This window comes from Schistocerca nitens, chromosome 2 (assembly GCF_023898315.1).
Source record: "Schistocerca nitens isolate TAMUIC-IGC-003100 chromosome 2, iqSchNite1.1, whole genome shotgun sequence".
Classification (NCBI taxonomy): domain Eukaryota; kingdom Metazoa; phylum Arthropoda; class Insecta; order Orthoptera; family Acrididae; genus Schistocerca; species Schistocerca nitens.
In genome coordinates this window covers 265,449,731-265,470,663 of record NC_064615.1, presented here as the reverse complement: position 1 = coordinate 265,470,663, position 20,933 = coordinate 265,449,731, and the positions used below count along the sequence as shown (strand labels likewise).

The 20,933-nt window shown below is 40.9% G+C and overlaps 1 protein-coding gene across 1 annotated transcript in view; it reads right to left on the bottom strand.

Annotated features, from left to right (window-relative positions):
- The window catches only part of LOC126234976 (uncharacterized), a 241,749-nt gene that overhangs the window by 151,751 nt on the left and 69,065 nt on the right, over positions 1 to 20,933 (bottom strand). The window contains exon 5 of the mRNA XM_049943714.1: positions 6,763 to 7,008. Within this exon, the coding sequence (XP_049799671.1) occupies positions 6,763 to 7,008 (246 nt within the window). The remainder of the gene's footprint in view (positions 1 to 6,762; positions 7,009 to 20,933) is intronic.

Below are 20,933 nucleotides of genomic sequence, written 5' to 3'. Positions count from 1 at the left end.
TTTTTTTCCCCCTTATGACAGCATAAAGACACCTTTTTTCGTCACCAGTGTAAGGTTCTCATATGCTTTCTGCTGTTGTAAATAATTCACCTTTATTTTACTGGGAGAGAGATGAATGAGCGCACTGCATGAGTAGCGAATAACGTCTTTGACTCTGTGTTCAGTTATATCTGTGGTTGACTCGCTAGTAGATACTTGGGAGGGTCATTATGTTTAATACGCTGAATGCTCCTTACAGGTTTCTCTTGGTCCCAGTCTTGGTATACAACTAATTGCTTTTCTTTTGCCATTTCAATACACAGTTTGTGCTTGTTGAATTATCTCATAACAGACTCCCATATTGTAGTTGTGACTGGAAGAATGCTTAGTAGCAAAGCATCAATAAAATTTTACTGACAGAATATCTTGGTTTATACAGCAGGAATATCACACGTGCAAGTCTACTTGTCAGATACCTTATATGGACATACCACGAGAGCCTTTGGTCTATTTTTAGTCCCAATTGTTTGACACTGTGATTCTCTTCTTTCCGTTCCTTCAAATTAAAACAAATTTCCTCCGTTTCTGTGTTGTTTATACATAACTGGTTAGCAATACACTACACCCTACATTTTTCAAAAAGTTCATTATTTTTGTTTACCACCTGCGGAGATCGTGGTCATATCATCATATCATCAGCATATAAGACATTTTTGCAGGCTATATAGTTTGAGAAGTCATTAACATAGACAATAAAGAGGAAAGGTCCAAGAATGAACCAATGTGGAATTCCTCTTTTAATTTTCATTAGTTCTGACCTTTAATTGTTCACATACACTAACTGTTGCCTGTTATTTAGGTATGCTTTAATCAAGTTAAGTGGTTCGTCTGCAGTACCACAATATTCTAATTTTTTAACAATTATCTCATGTGACACTGAATCAAACGCTTTAATTTTATGAATGTTATACAGTTGGTCAGTTTCCTTTCAAAAGCACTGTGGATTTCAGTTATCAGGCTTTTAATAGCTTTTATGGCTGATTGATTAGTTTTAAACCAAACTGGCTGTCATTAACTAATTTATTGCTTTCAAAATACATGTAAATCTGTGTTTGTGAACAGGTCTCTATGATCTTGGCCAGTATAGGGACAATTGATCCTGGTCTACAATTATCTGGCATTTCTGCACCAGTATTTTTGTTTGTGGGGAGCGTAACCATAATTTTAAGACAATCAGGGAAAATTCCATTTTCAAGGATTTTATTTGCAAGTTAGAGTAGAGGAGTTCTAATTTCCTTAATTATATTGTTACAAATTTACTGAATTCATAGTAGTCCTCTGTTCTAGAGTTTTTCAGCTTGTTTACAGAGTTATTTATATCTGTAGCAGTTATTCTACTCCAGTTAAATCTTTTACCTGTTTTATTCTGTTATTGTAAAAGAAAAGCTTCCACATCAGTTAAATCGTCACTTTTTGGTACATAGGCATTTACTGAATTTACGAAGTGTTCATTTAAAGTGTTACAATTAATTGGGCTACTGATTTATTCGTTTCCCATAGTTGCCTCACTTTTAACTATGTTCCAGGCAGCTTTACATTTGTTTTTAGAATTTAAAATATGCTCTTCATTTGCTTTCACTTTTGCTGCTTTAACTTCAGATTTGTATATTTTTCTTACGTTTATATATCTGTTCTTGTTTTCTTGACTGTCTTCAGTTTTGTCCTTCAGCATTAGTAAATGGATTCTAATTTTACTGAGATGTGGGATGTACCACTTTTTTGTATGTTGTGGTTTATGCATATTGCTAGGGTTACAACTCTTTGCAATAAAAGGGCAGTTAATGTCTAATGTATTTTTTACATTGGATATGAATGTAGAAAAGCTTTCATTTGTATCTTTGTTGATGATTAGTATTCCAGCCCATTCTATTCTACTCAGTTCATTTCTCATTATTTCAATGTTCTCTTCCTTGAGAGTTCTATATGTAGTTGGCATCCTAGTGTCATCAAGTGTCAGATTTACAATTTTGAGTCATATGCCATCATGGGGAGATAGTCCTAATTCAATGGTACGCCACTCTACTTCATTCCTACACACATTGCTAATTATATTGTCAAGCTATGCCTCCATTCTGGTCGGTTTTTCATTTAAGTAGTAGTAATTCATTGTTTTTAAGATATTTAGGATGTGTACCACATTTGATCACTTTACTCTTACATCTATATTAATGTATCCTGTGATAAATGTTTTATATTGCTTATATTTGGCACTTAGTAAGATTGATTCAGAGAGTTTTTATTCGAATATCTCCTCATCAGAAGCCAGTGATTGGTAAACTGTTGCAATAATGAGTTTCTGAGTGTATAACCAAGGCAGATGCTTCAAAAAGTCTTTCAACAGACAGGCTTATGAGGTCTGTGATTGAATATTTTAGATTGAGATTTTTGTTGATGTAAATTGACACTGCACCATGGACATTGTTTGGTTTTCAGTAGCTTGTTTGCTAAAAAGTAGTCAAATGGTACAAATAAACTTATTTTTGCACTTTTATTCCAATGTTCATTCACAGAGACTGGCATACTTAATTTTCTCTAGCCAGCAATGTAGTTCACTGACTTTGTTTCTTAAGGATTGTACATTTATATGTAAGAAATGTAGTTCATTTTTACTGCAAGGTGGTACATTGCTTACATTGGGCTTAGTTTGATTATTTACTTTAAATGTGTTTTTTGTATTATGTTCTGAAGCTCTTTGTTTTGACCAAGTCTGACACAGCCTTATATGTTTCCCTGATCGGGTTCTGAGTTTTGTGACATATGTTTTAAATTGCTGAAGCTAGATAATTTATTATTTACCATACTAAGTATTTTTTGGGCCAGCAGTGTCTAAGCTAATCCACTTAGACCCTGACCATCTCGGGTATGCCAAGTTCTCGAGCAGTTACAACTGTCAGAGGGTTGATGATTGCAACTGAGAAATTCCTTAATATCTAAAAGCATTATATTTTTAAACTGTTTGCAAATTGTTTCAAAATGCTTGTTAACTTTGGCTATTTCTCTGTTTACACACGATAATTCAATTAAATTGCAGCGATGAGGTATTTTAAATAATATAACATTTGTGTTTGTTAACTTGCCCAGTGTTGTCTTCAGAGCTGTTGCTGCTGCTGCAGCTGTTTCATTATAGTATACATCATTGGAACCAGCTATAAGAACTGCAAAGTCACACTTTGACAGATTAATGCAATCTTCAGTGTTGGTGAGGATCTGATTGAATCTTGCTCCACTTAATATCTAGCTGACTACACAAGTATAATCAACGTTTTGTAATTACGCTTCCTATCTGTACTGGATTGAGAAAAAGTCAGAAAATATATGCGCTTATTTTGTGTAAATACCTGATATTATGCACATAAACGAATTTGTTTTCTTACACAAGCATATAACATTTCACATACATTCTTGTGGAATCGTTAGAAAACTAATGCTGTATGCGGGATTATTATACTGTCTTCCTCTCCAGTGGAAGTGGTGAACTACAAGAATTCATGGTGCCAAAAAAGAGTATTCACTAACAACAATTATTCTGTCGCTTGTTAAAAAGAACTGTCAATACGTTTCAACTTGACTACATGTAAAAACGATCACCATTGCTTTATTATCAAGAATTTCGGAGAAACTACGTTAGCTGCACTACTACATGTGCAACAGTAGTATTACAGTTCGTTGAAATGTCAAAATCAGTGCTTTATTTTAGCTATAAATGGGGAAAACTGTAACTGTCAGTTCCACTTCACACAGTGCGTAAAGATGGGAACTCGGCTTTCTGCCTCGAGTCACGTGACTTAGATGTTCGTTTCAAGCCTTAAGACGCCAGAGATAGGGACATGCGCGGCCTGCGTTTCATATGGTCTATGGATAATGTAAATTCGATCTCTTTGTTTTTCATTTTGTCACAAATTACGTAATTAGTTGTGATGTCTGTAATTTTACTAATGAGAGAATTTTGAAATTATTATAGTCTTCTGTTGTGCAGCGTTTTTGTCAAGAAACAGAGTTTCATTCCTCAAAAACGATTTTGTTTGAAGTAAAACCCATCTCCATGATTCACAGTGAAGTTTTAAATTCTCTGTCATGTTTGCATTGTACTTTACGCCACACGCAGCAACAGATGATATGACACAAAAAAAAAAAAAAAAATTAAAGTCGCTACTGTATCTGCTGATTTATATTTTGTTTCGGGAATGTCAGCATTCCAGACACAAAAACAGCATTGTGAGTAAGAGGTTAGTCAGTTTTATTTCAGGGCAGATATTACCTTCCATTCTTGAAAATACCGGGTAGTCTGGATTGTTAAACGTCGTGGTAGCAGGGAGATTAACTTTTAGTATCAGTACTGGTAATTTCAAACAGTTATTTTCTTCCGAGTACAGCAGTAAGGTATTTTTGTGGATATTCGAAATCAAACATTGCAGTTCATATCACGCAACGACCATAATGTACTTCAGTTGTGAGTTTTAGTTGTATAGTTTTCATTGTGCACGTAATTAGTTTCTTTTGGCATTTAATTGGATTCATTTTGTTTATTTCAAATTTTGCATTTCATGAAGTTTAAGGATTTATTTCAGGACACTGTTCACATGCGCTACACGGGGCCATCGAACAGTCAATTTTGCTCAGCAATTGAGTACGATACTTAAAAGTACATGTTACATGAAGAGAAAGTTTTTGAAATTAATATATTCAGTTTTCTCACATACAGGATTTTTTTAGAAAGTTTACACCAGTAACGATACAGGATAGGAATGGTCGGTGTTGTTCAGGAGCCAATTGATGACGAACGAGCAGAGATGCACATACGGCCACCTACGGCCACCCCTGGCTTTTGTGATTTTGGCTTAGAGCATGCGGTATCCACATACCCAATTTTTGAATCTTCCACACTGAATGCAAATGTCGCACAGTAAGAAATGACAATCGATAAATAAAGCTTTAGCAACCGGAATACTAACATGCAAAACAAAGTGTTATGCACCCGTCGAATCCATAACCAAAGTGATTCCATACAGTTTTGTTAATCTTAAAATCAACAAAGGATTTTTACGGCCGATGTGTCATTAACAGAAGTTTGGTTGTAACTATTTTTGACGTGTCTATGATAAATCGTCAATGCGCTGTTGCTTGGAAACCACATACTGTCGTAACACGTAAGTTACACTACTGGCCATTAAAATTGCTACACCACGAAGATGATGTGCTACAGATGCGAAATTTAACCGACAGGAAGAAGATGCTGTGATAGGCAAATGATTAGCTTTTCAGAGCATTCACACAAGGTTGGCGCCGGTGGCGACACCTACAACGTGCTGACATGAGGGAAGTTTCCAACCGATTTCTCATACACAAACAGCAGTTGACCGGCGTTGCCTGGTGAAACGTTGTTGTGATGCCTCGTGTAAGGAGGAGAAGTGCGTACCATTGCGTTTCCGACATTGATAAAGGTCGGTGGGTTCACGAGGGTAATACGGAACGCCGTGCTGGATCCCAACGGTCTCGTATCACTTGCATTCGAGATGACAGGCATGTTATCCACATGGATGTAGCGGATCGTGCAGCCACGTCTCGATCCCTGAGTCAACAGATGGGGACGTCTGCAAGACAAGAACCATCTGCACGAACAGTTCGACGACGTTTGCAGCAGCATGGACTATCAGCTCGGAGACCATGGCTGCGGTTACCCTTGACGCAGCATCACAGACAGGAGCGCCTGCGATGGTGTACTCAACGACGAACGTGGGTGCACAAATTGCGAAACGCTATTTTTTTTGGATGAATCCAGGTTCTGTTTACAGCATCATGATGGTGGCATCCGTGTTTGGCGACATCGCGGTGAACGCACATTGGAAGCGTTTATTCGTCGTGGCCATACTGACGTATGACTCGGCGTGATGGTATGGGGTGCCATTGGTTACACGTCTCGGTCACCTCTTGTTCGCATTCACGGCACTCTGAACAGTGGACGTTACATTTCAGATGTGTTACGACCCGTGGTTGGTTGTTGTTTTGGGGAAGGAGACCAGACAGCGAGGTCATCGGTCTCATCAAATTAGGGAAGGACGGGGAAGGAAGTCGGCCGTGCCCTTTTGAAAGGAACCATCCCGGCATTTGCCTGGAGCGATTCAGGGAAATCACGGAAAACCTAAATCAGGATGGCCGGACGCGGGATTGAACCGTCGTCCTCCCGAATGCGAGTCCAGTGTTTACGATCCGTGGCTGTACCCTTCATTCGATCCCTGCGAAACCCTACATTTCAGCAGAATAATGCACCACCGCATGTTGCAGGTCCTGTACGGGCCTTTCTGGATACGGAAAATGTTCGACAGCTGTCCTGGCCAGCATATTCTCCCGATCTCTCACCAACTGAAAACGTCTGGTGAATGGTAGCCGAGCAACTGGCTCGTGACAGTACGCCAGTCACTACACTTGATGAACTGTGGTATCGTGTTGAAGCTGTGTGGGCATCTGTACCTGTACACGCCATCCAAGCTCTGTTTGACTCAATGCCCAGGCGTATCAATGCCGTTATTACGTCCAGAGGTGGCTGTTCTGGGTACTGATTTCTCAGGATCTATGCACCCAAATTGTGTGAAAACGTAATCACATGTCAGTTCTAGTATAATATGTTTGTCCAATGAATACCCATTTATCTTCTGCATTTCTTATTGGTGTAGCAATTTTAATGGCCAGTTGTGTAGTTATAGGAGAGCCATTAGCCTGCCGTACCTACGTAGTTGTGCGGCGGCATGGTGAAGAGGAAGCGGCCGTAGTCGCGGTGGCGGCCGTCGGCGTCGCTGGCGGCGTACTCGAGGCTGAAGGGCCGGCCCTCGCAGTCGTAGCCGCACCACGGGCAGTGGAAGTGCAGGCGCGGCGGCCGCCCGCTGCCGGAGAGGGCGCGCTGCGACAGCCGCAGCCCGCGGCAGAAGTTGGTGGCCGGCGCGCCGCCCAGCGACGAGAAGCGCAGCACAGCACCTGCGGCGCGCGGGGGTACCGTCAGCGCTTGCGGTCGATAAAGAAAAACTCCAAGCCCCCAGTCAATACAACTTGTCGATTTTATCAATGTCGTACAACGAATTAAACTGCTTACAGTCATCCACAGATTTCTGATCCCAGAACTTCTTAGTGTGCGATCATGTTTTCCAGCTATGTGTCGTGTAAATATTTAAAAGTGAAAACATGTCTCCGTATCACAATACTTTGAAGTAAACGCAACTCACAAAAGAATATCACAGCAGAGTCCACACAGATACCTTGGCCGGTAGATGCGCGATCGGCAGGGCTTGCATAGAGAGTGGTAGTGGTGGGGGTTGTGGGCAGTCGCTGTAGCGGAAATGCTGGGCGCTGGAGGGGAAGCGTCGTTCTTAAATGAAGCTTCCGCTCATATTCCTTATAGATATTAAATGGAGCCCTTCCACGTACAAAAACATCTTTCAGCTCTGCTTTAGTTAGTATCTAAAATGAATTCTGAAGGAAATGCAACAAAAGCACCGATTCATTTTCGCGTGACTTGTTAACCATTAACTTTCAGATCAGCGTCATAAGTGTCACATTTTGAGTCAAACCTACACTTTTCTCTTGTTGCCATCTTAAAATTTGCTTCCTTTGCCAAAACATAGCGGAATTTACACAGTCTCACCTCACTAACATGTTGTGCAGACACAGTTGCGAGAGAATTTTGAAACAGTGGTTTGTTAAGTTTATTAAGTGATGAACTGTGGAAAATTAATGTCTCTAGCTTATGAAAAAGCATATCCTCGGTACAAAGTACACCTGCAATGTCCTCATTTAAGATCTTCCAAAACCTGTAACATTTCTCGTTTCACCAGCAATCAATGGCTCTTAAAAATTACATTATATCAAAAAAGTGTGTAGTTACTGGAATAACCAGGTAGATAATGAAGTTTTGCATAACAACCATATGGCAAAATACTGTCATCTGTGTGCTATTACTTGCCAAAATCTCATTTCAATGTCTGAAAGGGTGTATGAAATATGAGGAATGTTCTGAATATTTCACTCTGGTTTTATCATTGGTATGCCTGACCGCAAATGACCATGCTACATCAGATCAGTTTTCTCGCCATTGTTGAAGATACAGACCTCCACCCAAGTCTAAAGGAAAATTCAATATCATTTCTAAACACACACACCCACCATATATATATAGTGATTCAGGAGGAAAGGTACACACTTTGAGGGGCGATAGTATTAGTGATTCTGAACAAAAAACTTTATATGGACGTATGCCCTATTCCGAATGGTTTCAGAGATAGAAGACATTTAATATCACTTTTGTACCTATTTCTTGAACAACTCGAAAAACCCGCACCCTCCAGCGAAAAGGTGTCGCAGTACAAAAATTAATCTATATTGAATTTCCTACAGATAAGGTCCTATTCATTTTTTTCTCAAGAACTAATGGTTTGTGCAAAGAGAGTGCGAAAATGTTGAAAACCTCACTCGACGCGCATGCGCTGTAGCTTACGTAGTTTTTGTAGGCCAATTTGAGATAGTTTCCCGACTTTATAGACTAAAAGTGTCCCGTATCAAACTGTTTGTCTCAACTTGCTACCTCAATGTGCTACCTCAAATTGGCCTACAAAAACTACGTAAACTACAGCGCATGTGATTCGAGAGAGTTTTTCAACATTCTCGTGCTCTCTTCGCACAAATCATTAGTTCTAGAGAAAAAAAATGAATAGGACCTTATCTGTAGGAAATTTAATATAGTTTAATTTTGTACTGCGACACGTTTTCGCTAGAGAGTGCGGTTTTCGAGTTATTGAAGAAAAACGTACAACACTGATATTAAATGTGTTCTATCTCGGAAACCATACGGAATAGGGCATACATCCATATGAAGTTTTTCTGTTGAGAATCACTAATACTATCGCTCCTCAAACCGTGTACCTTTCCTCCTGAATCACCCTATATATATATATATATATATATATATATATATATATATATATATATATATATATATATATATATATATATATAAGACAATGCGCGAACGTTGATATATATATATATATATATATATATATTTCAACGTTCGCGCATTGTCTTATTTACATGCAAGTATGACAATAACTATGACCATTAACGTAATGTCGGGCAAATCATCATGAAGCTAACATATAAAGCTGTGAGTGAGGCAAAAATGAATTTCTTTTACCGAATAGTTTCTGTAAAATTGTCTGTGGAAAACTGCAGAGCGTGAACCTCGATTCTGCCATCGCCGAACGGCCGAAAGGTCGCAGACAATATTCGGTCCCCCCTTCCGAACAACCGAATAAACTCGGCCAGCGCTTTAGACGAAAATTGGTCACTGCGCATAGGCCACAGTATCCTGCGTGGACTCAGACAACAGACATCAAACATGGTTCAAATGGCTCTGAGCACTATGGGACTTAACATCTGAGGACATCAGTCCCCTAGAACTCAGAACTACTTAAACATAACTAACCTAAGGACATCACACACATCCATGCCCGAGGCAGGATTCGAACCTGCGACCGTAGCGGTCGCGCGCTTCCAGACTGTAGCGCCTAGAACCGCTCGGCCACCAGCGGCCGGCCATCAGACATGTTAGTGGGGAACAGTTAGTGGTACAAGAAGTATCCTACCGTCACACACGGTCAAGTGTCTTGCGGAGTACAGTTGTAGATCTAGATGCTCTAATTAAAAGTATTAGTTCTACAATACCTACCCCCACATCAGTTCATTCTGAATTGCCTTTTGGTTTCTCTGTAAAATCTAGTTATAAATATCCCTCTCCCTACCACCTGGCGGGATGTGAGGTCACAAACACTAAGAACTCATATTTATTTCATACTAGAACTAAGCTGCCTTAAGACTAGCAGTATTTTAATTCATATTAGCATTAGCTTAAAACAATTTTCCGTTGCATATCAAACTGTCCCCCCCATGAACCATGGACCTTGCCGTTGGTGGGGAGGCTTGCGTGCCTCAGCGATACAGATGGCCGTACCGTAGGTGCAACCACAACGGAGGGGTATCTGTTGAGAGGCCAGGCAAACATGTGGTTCCTGAAGAGGGGCAGCAGCCTTTTCAGTAGTTGCAGGGGCAACAGTCTGGATGATTGACTGATCTGGTCTTGTAACACTAACCAAAACGGCCTTGCTGTGCTGGTACTGCGAACGGCTGAAAGCAAGGGGAAACTACAGCCGTAATTTTTCTCGAGGACATGCAGCTTTACTGTATGATTAAATGATGATGGCGTCCTCTTGGGTAAAATATTCCGGAGGTAAAATAGTCCCCCATTCGGATCTCCGGGCGGGGACTACTCAAGAGGACGTTGTTATCAGGAGAAAGAAAACTGGCATTCTACGGATCGGAGCGTGGAATGTCAGATCCCTTAATCGGGCAAGTAGGTTAGAAAATTTAAAAAGGGAAATGGATAGGTTAAAGTTAGATATAGCGGGAATTAGTGAAGTTCGGTGGCAGGAGGAACAAGACTTTTGGTCAGGTGATTACAGATTTATAAATACAAAATCAAATACGGGTAATGCAGGAGTAGGTTTAATAATGAATAAAAAAAATAGGAGTGCGGGTTAGCTACTACAAACAGCATAGTGAACGCATTATTGTGGCCAAGATAGACACAAAGCCCATGCCTACTACAGTAGTACAAGTTTATATGCCAACTAGCTCTGCAGATGATGAAGAAATTGATGAAATGTATGACGAGATAAAAGAAATTATTCAGGTAGTGAAGGGAGACGAAAATTTAATAGTCATGGGTGACTGGAATTCGTCAGTAGGAAAAGGGAGAGAAGGAAACATAGTAGGTGAATATGGATTGGGGCTAAGAAATGAAAGAGGAAGCCGCCTGGTAGAATTTTGCTCAGAACACAACTTAATCATAGCTAACGCTTGGTTCAAGAATCATAAAAGAAGGTTGTATACATGGAAGAATCCTGGAGATACTAAAAGGTATCAGATAGATTATATAATGGTAAGACAGAGATTTAGGAATCAGGTTTTAATTTGTAGGACATTTCCAGGGGCAGATGTGGATTCTGACCACAATCTATTGGTTATGAACTGCAGGTTGAAACTGAAGAAACTGCAAAAGGGTGGGAATTTAGGGAGATGGGACCTGGATAAACTGAAAGAACCAGAGGTTGTAGAGAGTTTCAGGGAGAGCATAAGGGAACAATTGACAGGAATGGGGGAAAGAAATACAGTAGAAGAAGAATGGGTAGCTCTGAGGGATGAAGTAGTGAAGGCAGCAGAGGATCAAGTAGGTAAAAAGACGAGGGCTAATAGAAATCCTTGGGTAACAGAAGAAATATTGAATTTAATTGATGAAAGGAGAAAATATAAAAATGCAGTAAATGAAGCAGACAAAAAGGAATACAAACGTCTCAAAAATGAGATCGACAGGAAGTGCAAAATGGCTAAGCAGGGATGGCTAGAGGACAAATGTAAGGATGTAGAGGCTTGTCTCACTAGGGGTAAGATAGATACTGCCTACAGGAAAATTAAAGAGACCTTTGGAGAGAAGAGAACCACTTGTATGAATATCAAGAGCTCAGATGGCAACCCAGTTCTAAGCAAAGAAGGGAAGGCAGAAAGGTGGAAGGAGTATATAGAGGGTTTATACAAGGCGATGTACTTGAGGACAATATTATGGAAATGGAAGAGGATGTAGATGAAGATGAAATGGGAGATACGATACTGCGGGAAGAGTTTGACAGAGCACTGAAAGACCTGAGTCGATGTAAGGCCCCGGGAGTAGACAACATTCCATTAGAACTACTGATGGCCTTGGGAGAGCCAGTCATGACAAAACTCTACCATCTAGTGAGCAAGATGTATGAGACAGGCAAAATACCCACAGACTTCAAGAAGAATATAATAATTCCAATCCCAAAGAAAGCAGGTGTTGACAGATGTGAAAACTACCGAACTATCAGTTTAATAAGTCACAGCTGCAAAATACTAACGCGAATTCTTTACAGACGAATGGAAAAACTGGTAGAAGTGGACCTCTGGGAAGATCAGTTTGGATTCCGTAGAAATGTTGGAACAGGTGAGGCAATACTAACCTTACGACTTATCTTAGAAGAAAGATTAAGAAAAGGTAAACCTACGTTTCTAGCATTTGTAGACTTAGAGAAAGCTTTTAACAACGTTAACTGGAATTCTCTCTTTCAAATTCTGAAGGTGGCAGGGGTAAAATACAGGGAGCGAAAGGCTATTTACAATTTGTACAGAAACCAGATGGCAGTTATAAGAGTCGAGGGGTATGAAAGGGAAGCAGTGGTTGGGAAAGGAATGAGACAGGGTTGTAGCCTCTCCCCGATGTTATTCAATCTGTATATTGAGCAAGCAGTAAAGGAAACAAAAGAAAAATTCGGAGTAGGTATTAAAATTCATGGAGAAGAAGTAAAAACTTTGAGGTTCGCCGATGACATTGTAATTCTGTCAGAGACGGCAAAGGACTTGGAAGAGCAGTTGAACGGAATGGACAGTGTCTTGAAAGGAGGATATAAGATGAACATCAACAAAAGCAAAACGAGGATAATGGAATGTAGTCAAATTAAATCGGGTGATGCTGAGGGGATTAGATTAGGAAATGAGACACTTAAAGTAGTAAAGGAGTTTTGCTATTTAGGGAGTAAAATAACTGATGATGGTCGAAGTAGAGAGGATATAAAATGTAAACTGGCAATGGCAAGGAAATCGATTCTGAAGAAGAGAAATTTGTTAACATCGAGTATAGATTTAAGTGTCAGGAAGTCGTTTCTGAAAGTATTTGTATGGAGTGTAGCCATGTATGGAAGTGAAACATGGACGATAACCAGTTTGGACAAGAAGAGAATAGAAGCTTTCGAAATGTGGTGCTACAGAAGAATGCTGAAGTTAAGGTGGGTAGATCACGTAACTAATGAGGAGGTAGTGAATAGGATTGGGGAGAAGAGAAGTTTGTGGCACAACTTGACTAGAAGAAGGGATCGGTTGGTAGGACATGTTTTGAGGCATCAAGGGATCACAAATTTAGCATTGGAGGGCAGCGTGGAGGGTAAAAATCGTAGAGGGAGACCAAGAGATGAATACACTAAGCAGATTCAGAAGGATGTAGGTTGCAGTAGGTACTGGGAGATGAAGAAGCTTGCACAGGATAGAGTAGCATGGAGAGCTGCATCAAACCAGTCTCAGGACTGAAAACCACAACAACAACAACAACATCAAACTGTCTTCAATGTATATTAACATCATATCGATCATACTTGAATTCACTATTACACACCTGGAAATTGAAATAAGAACACCGTGAATTCATTGTCCCAGGAAGGGGAAACTTTATTGACACATTACTGGGGTCAGATACATCACATGATCACACTGACAGAACCACAGGCACATAGACACAGGCAACAGAGCATGCACAATGTCGGCACTAGTACAGTGTATATCCACCTTTCGCAGCAATGCAGGCTGCTATTCTCCCATGGAGACGATCGTAGAGATGCTGGATGTAGTCCTGTGGAACGGCTTGCCATGCCATTTCCACCTGGCGCCTCAGTTGGACCAGCGTTCGTGCTGGACGTGCAGACCGCGTGAGACGACGCTTCATCCAGTCCCAAACATGCTCAATGGGGGACAGATCCGGAGATCTTGCTGGCCAGGGTAGTTGACTTACACCTTCTAGAGCACGTTGGGTGGCACGGGATACATGCGGACGTGCATTGTCCTGTTGGAACAGCAAGTTCCCTTGCCGGTCTAGGAATGATAGAACGATGGGTTCGATGACGGTTTGGATGTACCGTGCACTATTCAGTGTCCCCTCGACGATCACCAGTGGTGTACGGCCAGTGTAGGAGATCGCTCCCCACACCATGATGCCGGGTGTTGGCCCTGTGTGCCTCGGTCGTATGCAGTCCTGATTGTGGCGCTCACCTGCACGGCGCCAAACACGCATACGACCATCATTGGCACCAAGGCAGAAGCGACTCTCATCGCTGAAGACGACACGTCTCCATTCGTCCCTCCATTCACGCCTGTCGCGACACCACTGGAGGCGGGCTGCACGATGTTGGGGCGTGAGCGGAAGACGGCCTAACGGTGTGCGGGACCGTAGCCCAGCTCCATGGAGACGGTTGCGAATGGTCCTCGCCGATACCCCAGGAGCAACAGTGTCCCTAATTTGCTGGGAAGTGGCGGTGCGGTCCCCTACGGCACTGCGTAGGATCCTGCGGTCTTGGCGTGCATCCGTGCGTCGCTGCGGTCCGGTCCCAGGTCGACGGGCACGTGCACCTTCCGCCGACCACTGGCGACAACATCGATGTACTGTGGAGACCTCACGCCCCACGTGTTGAGCAATTCGGCGGTACGTCCACCCGGCCTCCCGCATGCCCACTATACGCCCTCGCTCAAAGTCCGTCAACTGCACATACGGTTCACGTCCACGCTGTCGCGGCATGCTACCAGTGTTAAAGACTGCGATGGAGCTCCGTATGCCACGGCAAACTGGCTGACACTGACGGCGGCGGTGCACAAATGCTGCGCAGCTAGCGCCATTCGACGGCCAACACCGCGGTTCCTGGTGTGTCCGCTGTGCCGTGCGTGTGATCATTGCTTGTACAGCCCTCTCGCAGTGTCCGGAGCAAGTATGGTGGGTCTGACACACCGGTGTCAATGTGTTCTTTTTTCCATTTCCAGGAGTGTATTTTCAAAACGCTGCCTGTAATTTTTTCGAATTTAAAACGACTGATAACTGACAAGTAAAGTGTCTCATCTTAAAGGAATTTCCTTGCTAATTCCAAAACTTAGATTACGTGACCCTCTAATATTTCTTAAGCTGGGTTCAACTTTATATTATGGTTTATATTTAGTAATACTGATTCACCTGATGCGTTCGTTCGCCATCATCAGTTGAATCAACGATAGTTTTCAAAACAGTCGTTTAATTCAATTTTAATATAATACCTCCTCTAGAGGTACACAGAATGAGTTTTCGATGAGAAAATCGATTTTTTGAAATATGCATTTTCGAAATATTTAGAGTTTCTAGTTTAAAACTGTGCATAAAATATTGAGAAGACCTACATACTAGTATTTTGAATCGTTTTTTTAATTGCTGGATACGATGTTCCGCACCATGTTTATGAGACACGAAACATGTCTTATTAGCCTTCCTTGCCAGAGATATAATTGAATACAATTTCTGTCGGCTACACTGCAAGACAATTGACAATCTATTTTGCGCCGTTTGTGTTGTTTCCTTTGTGAACAAATCGATGTGCGAGTTTTTAAGTTATAATTGGCGAAGTCATTGACATTTCTTCCTTTCAGCATGCCAAGACCTCCTCTAAACGTATTTAACAAGCGTGTACATTGGCGCAAGGAACTACAGGATACTCAGAATTCGTCTGATTCATCGTCTAGGTCAGTATTTGACGTCCTAGTAGCCTCTAACCTCTACATTGATAGTGATACATTGAGTGACGGTGCTGCCACTACATCTTCCTGCTTCAAAAAGAAGAGTAGCTGGAATTGAAGAACAATACAAGAAACTAAAGGCTGGAACTGCAAAATGTGAGATAATTAATGTCTTTATTATCAGACGTTTTGGAGGGCAATGTGTGCTGCAGGCAATGTAGAAAGTGTGGTGTTTCACTGAAAACAAACATACATGTAGGACCTGCTTGTGAATTTGAGCTGATGTGCAATTATAGCAAACACAATGTTATTTTTTCAATTTCTCTTATGTTACTGCAGATACAGGTGAGCTATTTGAAATACACATAAGACTGGTTATGAATTACGGTCTATGGGTGAGGGCAGGGCTGCAGCTGCCGTGTTACGTGGTCTGATGAACCTTCCTGCTCTAGCCTCAAAATTTGACAAACACGTCATTGTAATAGGCTCTGCTATTGAAAATATAGCATAGGGAAATATTAAAGATGTAGTTGAGGAAGCTGTTTTTGAAAGAAATAAAAACAGGGACCTGTCCATTGGCCGGCCGGAGTAGCCGAGCGGTTCTAGGCGCTACGGTCTGGAACCGCGCGACCGCTACGGTCGCAGGTTCGAATCCTGCCTCGGGCATGGATGTGTGTGATGTCCTTTGGTTAGTTAGGTTTAAGTAGTTCTAAGTTCTAGGGGACTGATGACCTCAGAAGTTAAGTCCCATAGTGCTCAGAGCCATTTGAACCATTTGAACCTGTCCATAGCTTTTGATGGGACCTTGCAGGCTACATATTTAACAGCAGGCGAGGTATCTGAATGGCATTATTTCCCAAGCACTGCAGATACAAAGATAATATGAAACATAAACATGAAGAAGGCATGAAGAAGGTTGTATAATAAATTATTATGGTTCAAGTGGTGGTATGGAAGTTGCTGGAGTAAGAAATATTTATCAGCGCTTAGTAAAATGATGGTTTAGCCCTAAGGAACTATGTGAACATTTGAAAACTGGAATTTGTTTGGCCACATTCGGAGAAGAATGAGATCGAGACTTCGACAACTCAAAGCTAGGATGAAAGGCAAGAGATTGAGGAACGGAAAAACTTTAGATAATAAAAGACTGACACATGCTGTTATAGATCATATTCAGATCATATTCAGAAGTGCTATAGTCTAGCAATTATACATAATACAGTAAATGCAGCATTAATGAGAAGAGCAGTCTGGGCGCTTTTTTTTTCCACACAGCTTCAAACAATGAGAATCCTACCGCGGGATATATCCAAAAGGAAAAGTTAGTTGGTGCAAGTGCAATAGAGGCAAGGAAACTAAACAACAATACAATCACCCTCGTTATTTGCCATCTGCCATAACGGACGAAATAAAACCAATATTTTTCCAAGATTTCGCAGGTGTTAGTCTACTAAAGAAATTATTCAAGGCTGGACTCAGAATACAAATGAATGTGTGGACCATGTGACATGAAACACACTACCTAAAACTGTGTATGAGGGAATAAACACTCTTCAGTTTGGCGTTTATGATGCTGTTTCATCAGTGAATCAGGGGAATATAAGAAAGTGCAAAGAAAATGGGGCTGTGTGTTGATTTATGAACTGCAGTAGCTATACTTTGTTTAGGCAAGGAATGGCTCACATCTTCCGATAATGCGGTAGAAATCTACTCAAAGATGGGTAGACAGCATAGGAGAACCATGAAGACGAAGCCACTGCACAATTCTGATGATGCTACCTGTGGAGCAGATGTGAATTGAAAGTTTTTACTTCAATTCTGTATAGCCTTACGTGACACAATTTTAAAATTATCCAAATGAGTAGGCCCCCCCCATGAAAGCTATTATCCTGTTATGGTCTTTAGTTATTACATATCCTCAGTTCATGAGTGCAAAATATGGGGTGATGAGTTAAACAGGTTTCAACATTAGAAATAAGGACTTCTTACAGGAATCCTAAAATACAGCATGAAAAAGGTTGTACTGTATCTACGGAATTAGCAAACAATCACGAATGTCATGTTGTTGTTGTATATATATATATATATATATATATATATATATATATATATATATATATCCACTGTTTTCACAGTGGCAATAACTTTAGGTAATGGTCAAAGTGATTGCAAGCAATCACAAATGTCATGTTGTTGTATATATATATATATATATATATATATATATATATATATACGTATTTACAACAACAACATGACATTTGTGATTGCTTGCAATCACTTTGACCATTACCTAAAGTTATTGCCACTGTGAAAACAGTGGATTTCAGGGGTTTCAGGTGACAATAACTTTAGGTAATGGTCAAAGTGTTTGCTGCTAGGTGTCGCGATAGAGTTTTCTTCGATATTAGATTATAAAATCACAGGCTCGTCGACTTTTTAGTGGTGTAGATGAGCAATATTATTGCCATCTCGATAACCATGTACACGGCAACCGTTACAGTGAGAATGAATATTTCCGTTTAGGATGCACCGTTTTGCATACGACTCCTGTTTTGTCATGCTAACCAAGCACTAAGTGCTTGCTCACTTTCATTCACGTGAAACACGTCTCTTCTACTGAACAAGTACTCATAACTCTTAGCCCGTTCCAAAATATGGACAGTGAAGAGCTTGAAACAGAAGAGATGAATTTTATAGTATCAAAGATGAACAAGTGCTCATAGCTCTTAAGGTATGGATTTTAGAGCCTATGTTTACATAACTTTTTTTCTTGTTTTGGTGTAAGGAACCTGTCACTAAAGCTTGTTGGTGTTTCTTTTTTTTATTGTGGATAGAATTCAACCGAATTTGTTACACAAACAGAAAACTTCAAAAGTATCAGTTCTGTGGGGTTAGAATCTACTAGCTCCCATAGCAGCTGAGATATAGGTGGAAACCTGTTTTTGTCAGCCTTTGCATGTAGGCTTCTCTGCAAGACAGGCATGTTTTGTTGGAGCAGTATCAGTCTTCTTTTTCGATCTGTTTTGCAGAGGCTACAAGTGTCTATGGGCATTGGTGTGGGAATGTTGAGATGGATAGACGAGAGGATGAACAGAAATAGGGGCCAGGAGGAGATGGATAGAGAGAGAGGGGAGCAGGAGGGGGTGGAATGGAGGAATGCATGTACAGAAATATGAGGAGGAGATGGAGACAGAGAGGGGAGTAGGAGATGAACAGGCAGAGAGAGTGGAGAGGAGGAGATGGACAGGCAGGGCTGGGAAGATGAGATGAAGTGGACACAGAGATGATGGCAGAAAGAGGTGGACACAGAGAGGGGGCAGGAGTAGGCGAGTGCAATATATTTGTCAAACATGTATGTGGGTGAACCTACGTGGTACAGGCTAGTAATTCTAAAAAAGATGATAATTCTGCAAAACAAAGGATTAAAACACAACATTGGTCTATTGGACACAAAATGAAGATGACACGAAGGGGCAGATCCGCCAGTCCTATAAACAAGTGGCAAGCCACCAAGGAGGAGCGTAATGAGGGTGCTGTCCGTCGCCAGCATCGATCTATTCTTTGGAAGCAGAACCTAATTTTAGGCCTGGCTAGAGACTGCCTTCATGCACAGACTATATTCAAATGTGTTCTTAGCGCGATTGTTTTTTTTTTAACAGCTGACAAGGGAATATTCCCAAGTGTCAACAAACGATCCTGCTGAAACTTGGTGGGTGTAGTAGAAGGGGCAAACTAATGTAATAGGTATCTTTTTTCTTTTTGCACCAAATTTCACTTTTAAGAGGTAAAATTTACGTCGAAAGGTAATTTGGCGTATTAGGTTTGGAGGGACTATCTTCAAAACTATGATATATAAAAATGTTTCTCAAATAAAAGTTAATATGTAACTAACGTTCTTGAAAACTGTATAATCGAATTTTGTAATAATCTGAAATTTTGCAAAATATCCCACTACCACTAATTAATTCTGAAAAACGAAAACATTTGTTATAACATAAAATAAAGAAGCTTTAAAGTGTACGAAAACTGGTATCTGAAACACCATCTTTGGAAAATAAGCTGTACACAATCTACTGGCAGCGTGTTTACAACATACATTACTAAAATATCTAAACATTCATAGTCTAGTTATATATTTCACTTAGATTTATTTTACGCTTTAAATTTTTGTTTTACGTTGCACATTGTTTTTTTTGTTCTTAGTTTTTATTTTACCATTTCACACATGTGTATTTCGTTAACTGAAAATAGTAAGTAGATGACAGAATAATAGCAATGTATAAATAAATGTTTAAAACATAACGTCTTCTTACACCATGCACGTAAAATGAACGAAATTTCTTCATCTAATTTACATGACAGAAAACACAATATAGAACAAAATTCACTAGGATTTCAAATTATCTTGGCTTCTAAATATCTTAATTTGTATCAGCCATATTTCAGTACACTTCTAAGTCTTGGCAAAGAGAATTGATTACGTACAAGTGACTGTAGCTTTACGATATTGTTTCTCAAGTGGTAATTGACATCATAATCATACAACAGAAATACACACGTCAAAATAAGTGTTCCATCACCTCGGTTCCGAGAGTTGCGGGACCTGCACAAAAAATTGGAACAGAGATCAACATAAACATCATTTACGCCCTTTTTATTGCTCATGAAAACATTGCACGTTGTACCACCATACAGCGATACCTTCAGAGGTGGTGGTCCAGATTGTTCTACCTCGCATACCCAGTAGCACGTCCTCTTGCATTGATGCATACCTGTATTCGTCGTGGTATACTATCCACAAGTCCATCAAGGCGCTCTTGGTCCAGATTGTCCCACTTCTCAACGGCGATTCGGCGTAGATCCCTCGGAGTGGTTGGTGGGTCACATCGTCCATAAACAGCCCTTTTCAATCTATCGCAGGCATGTTCGATAGGGTTCATGTCTGGAGAACATGCTGGCCACTCTAGCCGAGCGATGTCATTATCCTGAAGGAACTCATTCACAAGATGTGCACGATGGGGGCGCGAATTGTCGTCCACGAAGACGAATGCCTCGCCAATATGCTGCTGATGTGGTTGCACTATCGGTCGGAGGATGGCACTCACGTATCGTACAGGCGTTACGGCGCCTTCCATGACCACCAGCGGCGTACGTCGGCCCCCCAAAATGCCATCCCAAAACATCAGGGAACCTCCACCTTGCTGCACTCGCTGGACAGTTTGTCTGGTTGAAGGCATATGCGACACTCATCGGTGAAGAGAACATGATTCCAATCCTGAGCGGTCCATTCGGCATGTTGTTGGGCCTATCTGTATCATGCAGCCTATTGTGCACAGTTTGAGTCGTAACACGACGTCCTGTGGCTGCACGAAAAGCATTATTCAACAAGGTGGTGTTGCTGTCGGGGTTTCTCCGAGCCATAATACGTAGTTATGGGTCATCCACTACAGTAGTAGCCCTTGGGCGGCCTGAGCGAG